Source organism: Rhagoletis zephyria, unplaced genomic scaffold, assembly GCF_001687245.7.
Source record: "Rhagoletis zephyria isolate East Lansing unplaced genomic scaffold, Rhagoletis_zephyria_1.1 Rzeph_scaffold_00118, whole genome shotgun sequence".
NCBI lineage: Eukaryota > Metazoa > Arthropoda > Insecta > Diptera > Tephritidae > Rhagoletis > Rhagoletis zephyria.
Window position 1 is genome coordinate 423,702 of NW_016157202.1, and position 10,098 is coordinate 433,799.

General features: G+C 42.7%; 1 protein-coding gene across 1 annotated transcript in view; it reads right to left on the bottom strand.

The window, feature by feature from the left end:
* The window catches only part of Cyp313a4 (Cytochrome P450 313a4), a 44,417-nt gene extending 35,035 nt beyond the window's left edge, over positions 1 to 9,382 (bottom strand). Inside the window, exon 1 of the mRNA XM_017634994.1 lies at positions 9,308 to 9,382. Within this exon, the coding sequence (XP_017490483.1) occupies positions 9,308 to 9,378 (71 nt within the window). The 5' untranslated portion in view covers positions 9,379 to 9,382. The remainder of the gene's footprint in view (positions 1 to 9,307) is intronic.
* Between the last annotated feature and the right edge of the window lie 716 nt (positions 9,383 to 10,098).

The following is a 10,098-nucleotide window of genomic DNA, read 5'->3' on the forward strand; positions in this document are numbered from 1 at the left end:
GTTTGCACCATGTCTAGTTAACGCTAACTGGAGGTACATCCTTCAGTTAAGCACGTTAACTGCTTTATCGATCACATGTTATATGATGGGTGTCGATAACGTCGATAAAGATGTTTAACTGGGAGTTAGAATTAACTAGACATGGTGCAAACGGCCCTTAGAGTTTGTTTTGATCCGACACAAGCACGCGCCTGCCTCCGCAAGCATCCCCTCTGCCCATTGCTTATTATATTTCTGTTCCTCTTTCCTTTTTCGTTCTTATTTTTTCATTTTGCTTTGAACTATGGTAAATTTGCTCAAAGTGTGGTGGCACGGAAAAATTTTTGGTATGGTGGCAGCCGACACTTCTCTACCGACACCGTCGGTCGAGTGGTGCACTCGTCGACGTGTGGTATATTTGGCCGACTGCACCCCAAAATTTCTGGCAGAAATTAGTTCACACAGAAAATGCGCCTTCTCAGTTATAAACGTTCTCTGGCATGGTTAACACCAGTTCGTCCCTCTCCGTGCAGACAGATCTCTTCTTTCTATTTGCCATCTACAATTAGAAAGCGTTTTTAAATTCATTAAAGGCTGAAATAAATTTAATAAGCTATAGTTACTTACTTCTCGCAGACGTAAAATGTATTTGTTTTGTTTATGTCATTAGTGATGTGCTGAGGTCATACTTTTAAGTATTGATCGATACTCGGTACCGATTTCAGTAGTATCCAATATTTTCGATACTCGGTACCAAAACTTTTAGGCTTCCAATAAGAACGCATGTAGACCAAAAATAAAAGCGGTTCAGGGGAACCTAGCCTATCAAAAGCAAGTGTTGGGGCTAATAGAGGGTTTAGTGCTGATTCAAATGAAAAATATACCTTTTTCATGGCCAAAATGCAGAGAAAATTTTCCTTATTTGAAACTTTATTTTTTCTAGATGAATCGGACGATGTTATTTTTGTAGGCCTCAAAGACTTCTTCATCCGTCAAAGCGCTTTTCTTGAATTTTAGATTTACGAAGGTGAAAACTGATAGAATGGTATTTTACTGTTGCGATAAGGCCAAGACGATAAGAGTGTAGTTTTGCGACGGCAATATTTTCAATATGTGGTTTCCATATTGTTCAGTACAAATTGTTCAACTTTTGGGAAAGCATCATTTTATTCGTACTAATTGTGAAGCATATTCATAGTCGAAAAAAGTCGATGCAGTTTTCTTGACAGATATTATGTTGAAAATTATGTCAAAATGCAGCAATTATGTAGAGAATAAGTATTGGGTACCGAAAAGGAAGTATTGGGTACCGAAATCTTAGGCAATTCAGCACATCACTATATGTCATTCACAAGGCTCGTTCACAATAAGCAGCTGCTGGCCGTTTTGACCAGTGTTGTCAACGAAAATTCCTTTGATCCGAGTTAAGTTTGGGAATTAACTCTAGGACTTAGACCGGATAAACTTCAGTTAATTCCCGAGATAATTCGGAATTAACGAGTTGATCCGGATAAACGCTGCCGTCTGTTTACACTTATATATATAGAAATATTAAACTCGTTTCTTTAGCTTTAAAACGACGTTAAGATGAAGTCTCTGCGAAGAGCAGAACCCGAGATATAACGATTTGAAGAAGTACATGATTAGTCAGAATCACAAAAAAATGCAAACTTTGATAGATCATATTTTCGAAGAAAAAGAAAAAAAAAAATTTCCTCGAATACGTGTTTATTTATTTCATGCATAGAAAAGAATTTTAAACCAATCGAAAGTGTGACACCAAGTTTGGTGTCCGATATGAAAAAGAATGTCTCAAATACATAACGTATGAGGATACGAAGGCCCAGATCGGGGATCAACTCCTGTTTCTCACTCAGGAAAGCAATACCGCGCCCAATCCCACTACCTCTCCCAAGGAAATTCTGGATTCGGGTTGAAAGTCTCGCCCTGCGAAATAGAAAAATTGTATAGGGGTTAAAAGCAATGGCCGCATTTTCGTTACATTTTCACGGCGGTATACATTAACCGCCCAAACCTCTCAAAAGCCCAGGAATTGTACCATATCCTGTACAAAACGCAAGGCAAAGCCGGGCAAATAGTTAAACAATTCCTCCTGAGTGATGGCAATTTTGATCTGGCCTGGGGAGCCGTATGGCATCGCTAAATAAAAGAGTATTAGTTGAGAACTCAGTGGCCCTATGGGAGCAATGTCTCTGTTCCAGGAAAGACCTTCCCAACTGGTTCCAAAAGAATAAGCTCCTAACCACTCGGTATGAGGTGGTCGAAAGGGTTGATCAATGGCGCCTAGCCAAACCAAGACCCAATCCCCAAATTCCAGTTACTCCAGAACACCTCTACCGCCAACCGGAGCCCACTTTCAAACCCTCTCACTCTCAACAGTCTCACAATAAACCAGTTCCGCATTTCCAATCGTATATGCCCGAACAGCGTCCAATTTATAAAGGTTTAATGTGCAAAGATTCTTCGCACTCATGGTGGAACTGCCACAGATTCCGCAAGCTGTCGGTTTAAGATACCAGAAAATTTGTAAGATGTGCTTTAACTGCCTCTTTCAGTCACACTCTCTGAAAGATTGTCCAAGTACTCAAACCTGCTCTAATTGTCGAGACAGACATAACTCAGTGCTTTACTATAGCACAGCCCCTCCGCCAAAAAGGCAAGACTCTCGAGTACAAAGGACTACATCGCAGGTAGCGAATACTGATTCCACCAACGCCAACCTGCTAGCTCCACAGGTTCACCTTCAAGCTCTAATGGAACCAGAGTACAATCGTACTACTCCGAGAATGAGAATAAGATCCCTCTCCCTACGGCAATAGTGTCAGTAGCGCAGAGAGGAGAACTCTTTAAGTTCCGAGCTCTCATCGATCAGGGCTCAGAACGGAGCTTCATTTCTACTAAGGTACAAAACAAACTCAGATTACCATGTCAAATCTCGAACTTGGAGATCTCCGTCATGGGTAGGACTGCAGTTCTGACCTCGAACAAAATCTGCTCCATGGTCTTAGTCTCCCCCACCTGACTACGGAAGTCACCATTCAAGCAATTGTGCTACCCCGATTGACAAAAATACTCCCAAGATTTCAGCCAGCTCGCGAACAACGCGATAAGTGCTCTACACAAAGCTCTCTCTCAAGTCATTCAAGCTCTAAACTCCGCCGGATTCCCCTTAAAAAAGATCACGGAAAACCATCCGGATTTGCTCAAAGACATAAAAAAGAAGGACTTGCTTGATAGCAAATTTTTCGAATTCGAAAAAGCAAGTACCACCAAAACCTTCGGGATTCATTGGAATCCTATTACTGACTCCTTCTCTTACATCATTCAATTCATCTCAGCCTCGTCGGCGAGCACAAAGGAATAAATTCTCTCTTCAGTTGCAAAACTTTTCGACTCCTCAAGATGGCTCTCGCCAATAATGCTTCAAGCCAAAGTCCTCTTACAGCAGAACAAGTGGAGCTACATGGGTTTTGCGATACTTCAGAAAGAGTATTGCACAAATATATATATCTGAACAACACAAGGTTAACGGGTCTCTTCTCATCTGCTGGTGTCAATAGGCAAAGTTGTGCCTCTAAGAACCATTAGCCTGCCTCGACTCGAACTATGAGGAGCTCTCCTTCTAACTAAATTGGTCTCAGCTGTACTGGCTGGAAAAACCGCCCCACTTCTGGAAAACCTACGTCCCGAATCGATCATTGATCTGGTAGGAAATACCACTTGGAGTCATGCACGCAGCAGCAAAAATCCCGCAGACATGGGAACGAGAGGATGCAAGCTCCTCGACTTAGCCTCCTCTTCTCTGTGGTGGCACGGGCCCAAATCGATAACCAAATCACTCGTCACCTGGCCAAAATCCACTACGCGCTCCTTTAATCCACCGAAATTTCGTCGAGTCGATGCCTTTCACGCTGCCGAAGATGATACTGACATTTTAGATCGCTTCTCGTCTTCCACCAAACGCGGTCTCACTACCTTAACGCAAAACCGTTACTTCCCCCGAGATATCTCATGCTTATCGCAGTCAGTGCCAATCGCTAAGAAAAGCTCATTGCTAGTTCTCAACCCCTTTCTAGACAAAAATGTGTTACTCTGAGTCAACGGGCGTTTGACCCACTTCACTTCTTCTTCTTCTTCTTTATTGGCGCTGTAACCGAATAAGCGATTTTGGCCGAGTCCAAAACAGCACGCCAGTCATTTCTCTTCTGTGCTAACTGACGCCAATTGAAAATGCCAAGTGAAGCCAAGTCCTTCTCCACCTGGTCTTTCCAACGCAGAGGAGGCCTTCCTCTTCCTCTGTTCCCAGCATCGCGGCCCGCGTTGAATATTTTCAGAGCAGGAGCGTTTCTGTCCATCCGAACGACATGGCCAAGTCAGCGGAGCCGCTGAATTTTAATTCGCTGCACTATGTCTATATCGTTGTAAAGCTCATACAGCTCATCGTTAAATCGTCTTCTATATTCGCCATCACCAACGCGTAAAGGTTCGTAAATCTTTCGCAGAATCTTTCTCTCGAAAACTCCAAGAGCCGCCTCATCAGATGCTTTCATTGTCCATGCTTCCGCGCCATACACCAGCACAGGCATGATGAGTGACTTATAGAGTGTGATCTTTGTACGACGAGAGAGGACTTTACTTCTCAATTGCCTACTCAGCCCAAAGTAGCACTTGTTGGCAAGAGTGATTTTCCGTTGAATTTCAAGGCTGATATTATTATTGGTGTTAATGCTGGTTCCCAAATAAACGAAGTCGTCTACTTTTTCAAACTTGTAACTGTCAACAGTGACGTGGGTGCCAAGACGCGTATGCTCTGACTGTTTTTGTGCTGACAGGAGATACTTCGTTTTGTCCTCGTTCACCACCAGACCCATTCGCTTTGCTTCTCTATCCAATCCCGAGAAGGCAGAACAGACGTAGCCCTTGTTTTTACCGATAATATCGATGTCGTCGGCATACGCCAGCAATTGTACGCTCTTATAAAGTATTGTGCCTGAGCGGTTCAGTTCTGCGGCTCTTATTATCTTCTCCAACATAAGATTAAAGAAATCACACGAAAGGGAGTCCCCTTGTCTGAAACCTCGTTTGGTATCAAACGGCTCGGAGAGGTCCTTCCCTATTCTGACGGAGCTGGTGGTATTGCTCAACGTCATTTTACACAGCCGTATTAGTTTCGCGGGGATACCAAATTCAGACATCGCGGCATAAAGGCAACTTCTCTTCGTGCTGTCGAAAGCGGCTTTGAAATCGACAAATAGATGGTGTGTGTCGATCCTATTCTCGCGGGTCTTTTCCAAGATTTGGCGTATTGTGAATACCTGATCTATGGTGGATTTTCCAGGCCTAAAGCCACACTGATAAGGTCCAATCAGCTCGTTGACGGTGGGCTTCAGTCTTTCGCACAATACGCTCGATAAGACCTTGTAACCTATGCTTAGAAGGCTGATCCCGCGGTAGTTGGCGCGAATGGCGGGGTCACCTTTCTTGTGGATTGGGCAGAGCACACTTAAATTCCAGTCGTCGGGCATGCGTTCATCTGACCATATTCTGCATACGAGCTGATGCATGCACCTCATCAGCTCCTCGCCGCCGTACTTGAATAGCTCGGCTGGCAGGCCGTCAGCTCCAGCAGCTTTGTTGTTTTTCAGCCGCGTAATCGCTATTCGTACCTCGTCATAGTCAGGCGGTGGGACAGCTACTCCATCATCATCGACTGGGGACTCGGGTTCGTCTTCCTCACTACTTTCAGCGCTGCTACCATTCAGTAGGTTATAAAAGTGTTCCCTCCACAATTTAAGTATATTCTGGACATCGGTCACTAGGTCGCCATTGTTGTTCTTACAGGAGTTCGCCCCGGTCTTGAAACCTTCCGTAAGTCGCCTAACCCTCTGGTAGAATTTTCGGGCGTTCTTCCTGTCGGCCAGCATCTCAAGCTCTTCGCACTCACGTATTTCGGCCTCTCTCTTCTTATTGCGGCAAATACGTCTCGCTTCCTTCTTCAGTTCCCTATAACGGTCCCACATGGCTCGCGTTGCGCCCGATCGCAGCGTGGCCCTGTAGGCGGCATCTTTTTTCTCTGCGGCTTCTTGACATTCCTCATCGTACCAGTTGTTCTTTCGGGCTCGCTGAAATCCAACTACTTCTTCGGCGGCGGTACTTAATGATCGGGAAATGTGGTTCCACTGCTCGCGTACGTCGGATTGTTGAAGAGTGCTCTCAGAGAGCAGGTGTGTGAGTCGAGTGGCGAATAAATTGGCCGTCTGTTGTGATTGCAGCTTTTCGACGTTAAGCTTTCCTTGCATTGTTGGGCGCACATTTTTTGCTGCACAGAGGCGGGTGCGTATCTTGGCTACAACAAGATAGTGGTCCGAGTCGATGTTTGGCCCTCGGAGTGTACGTACGTCCAAAACGCTTGAAGCATGCCTTCCGTCTATCACAACATGATCGATTTGGTTTCTCGTTTTTCGATCTGGAGACAGCCATGTAGCTTGTTGGATGTTCTTATGCTGGAACCTAGTACTACATATTACCATTTCTCGGGCCCCGGCGAAGTTGATCAGCCTCGGTTCGTTATCGGACGTTTCGTCGTGGAGGCTGAATTTTCCGACAGTGGCGCCAAAGATCCCTTCCTTGCCCACCTTGGCATTAAAATCGCCAAGCACGATTTTGACATCGTGTCGGGGGCAGCGCTCATATGTACGTTCCAAGCGCTCATAGAAGAGATCCTTGGACGCCTCATCCTTCTCTTCCGTCGGGGCATGGGCGCAGATGAGCGAGATGTTGAAGAATCTAGCTTTGATGCGGATTGTGGCTAGACGTTCGTCCACCGGGGTGAACGCCAGTACTCGGCGACGGAGTCTCTCTCCTACCACGAATCCAACACCGAATTTGCGCTCCTTTACCTGGGAACTGTAGTAGACATCGCGAGGCTTCCTTGCCCTTTTACCTTGCCCCGTCCATCGCATTTCTTGGATGGCGGTGATGTCAGCCTTTGTCTTCCCGAGGACATCAACCAGCCGGGCAGAGGCACCTTCCCCATTAAGGGTCCGGATATTCCAGGTGCATACCCTTAAATCATAGTCCTTTATACGTTTGCCGTGGTCGTCATCAGAAAAAGTGGTTCCCATCTGAGGCTTTTAAGTTTTTTTCATTGGGCGGGGTTTTAACGTGGCGGGACCCAAACCCAGCGCACGCGAAGTTTTACGCCTTCTCACTTTAGCTCGCTCCCAAACGGGTGTTTGGTTGCTACCCAGAGGATACGCGGATATAAATACCCGGACGTTGTGAGCTGCGATTTGAACCGTACGCACAAGAATTGCTTCTGGCCACTCCCAGGTGAATGGCAGTCAGAAGTTTTCCACTTCTGCGCACGGAACCATCCTCCCTTCTGCGCATGGAACCATCCTCCTTAGCTATAATGAACGTCATCCCCTCGATATATCTGAAAAATCTCGATTTGCTATTCTCTATCTTCGTTTTCTCCACGAGCTCCTCTTACATGCTGAAATTCGGCTCATGCAGCAAATGATAAGACAGGAATTCTACATTCCCCGACTCAATCCGCTTATAAAAAAGTCCATTTTTCAATGTAAAGCTTCCACCGCCCACAAGCATCAAATACACTCTCAAATCATGGCGGCGTTGCTCTGGTGGCACTTGCGTTCTGCCTTTCACCACCACCGGTGTAGATTTTGCTAGGCATTTTCAAGTAAAAGCATCCAAGGTTCTCCACCATTGTGAAAGGCTGCGTGGCCGTATTTGTATGTTTCACAAAAAAGGCGGTTTACCTTGAGCTGCGCTCCGATTTAACAACAAACGCATTTCTCGCCGCGTTTGCCCGTTTTGTTTGGCGTCGGGGTTATTCTGTAATTTCCTGTAAGAAGTCTGTCAAGATATCTTCAAACAATACTCTCCTCAAGGCATTGATTGGAGATTTATCCCCCCTGGCAGCTCTCACACGGGCGGATTATGGGAATCCGTCGTCAAAAGCTTCAAGTTACATCTCAAACGGACGGCTGGGCACATTAATTTATATTTGAAGAGTTCACGACTCTCTTGATTGGTATAGAAGCCGTTTTAAACTCACGACCCATCTCTGCATTATCACGAGACCCAACAGATATCCGCCCACTTTATACGAGGCGCCCCACTCTTAGCACTACCCAAACTTAATCACCTTATACTATCTCTGCTTAAGAGGTGGGGGAAGGTAAAGGTTTTACACCATGAATTTAGTAGACGGTGGAAATAAGACTACATAAAAGATTTACAAAAAAGGTACCCACAGTCAGAGTAAATAAATAAGAGCAGCGCTGTCTTCGGCTAGGCCGAGGGCTTCATACCTTTCATGAACATCTGAAAATTTTATTTTAACATATTACTGCATTTGAAAAAATTTATATAATCACACCATACATAGATAGATGGGTTTATCTTCCTACATAAAGGAGATATATCGCAAAAACTGGTGTCTGAATAATCAGTGGTATAAAAGATAAAGCTTGTCGTTTTGAAAAAAATTTTAGGATAAACTTTATGTACGCAGGTATGAAAAAATCGTAACTTCTACAGTTTTGGTGTTGCCATTCTCAAATTTTCACAGCATACTCCATAAAGTTTGACAACTATTCAGGTTGAAAAAAAATAAAAATCAAACATGATGAAGTTAATAAAAAAATAAAAAATGCGATTTTTTAATGCAAATTTTTTTTATTTTAATCTATCTCACACTCTCGTGGAAAGTCAAGGTAATTACGCACATTTTGATACCTTAACTGATTTTCTCCGACAAATAGTTTATTGACTGCCAACAATTAAAACAACATACTTCTCCGCGAGTTCAAACTTTCGAAATTTTTTTCGAGATTTTCGAATATCATGGCGAAATAAAATAATAGGTGTCTTCTTTTTTTCGATAAAGAATGTAAAAAAATATATTTCACCCCCAAAAAAATATTGAGGTGTAAATATTGTATACTTGTATGCATAGCAGCACGCTGCGTTTACTTTTTGATGCAATAAATCGAGAACACACCTATTGATGAAGGCAAGGTGAATTTATATATAGTGGTGTTACTAGATCAGCTGATTTTATGTATATGTTTCGCACAGCTTCTTGTGTCAAATTGAAAAATTTTGTTTGCACATCCACACACACTCTTATAGATTTTGACAGTTTATGCCGCCAAAGCAGAAACAAAATACATGTAAATTTTTGTTTTTGTACTCCTGCTATCACCTTATATTAATTCGCCTTGGATGAAAGTATTGTGAAGTAAAAAAGAAGTGAATATACATACATATTACTTACAATTGAAATGATTGCAGTAGAGTCTTATCCGCGCCAGCTCCGTTGTTGTCATTTATTGCATTCAGACCCATTGTGGTTTCTGAAAAAATTTAATTCTTGGCTTTATTAACACATAATTTTTGTTCGTATATGGGCAAACCTAAAAAATAGGTACGCTTTCAAAAAACAAAATTTTACTTTTAAATTTGTGAGCACACCTATGTTTTATATATCATTTTATTCGTAATCTCGTAGTAAATCGATTAATATAAGTGTAATTCATTTTCATCAAGTGCTTCAAAAATTAGACGTGGAATAAACATGAAATAGAAAACAAAAGAATAAGCTGGGTTCACATTAAGCTGTTCAAGTTGTAAATTTTGAGCAAAGGTTTTGAAAGTTTGAACTCTCTTAATTGGGATGCTCTAAATTCAATGGCAGACCCGTTTTACCAGATTGGTTCTGGTTTTCGAAATAACGGTACTTGAAAATTTGATTAAATTTTAATTATTTTATAAATAACTCCCTCAGTTTTGAAGTTATTTTACTAAAATTTTGCACATAACGGTTTTTTAATATTACCTTAATTATTCCTTTAAATTATCGAAATGGGTTCACTTTAACATATAGATCTAATACAACTAGGGATGAAGTATCGATACCTGTACTTGGAAGTAGCATCGAAAGAAAGTATCGATACCTACAAAGTATCGAGCTAAAAGTATCGATACCTACTTATATCGATATTTGTACCTGTATAAAGTCCAATAAATTGTTTTTAAAAAGGATACAGAATGTGCTTCTTTTTATGT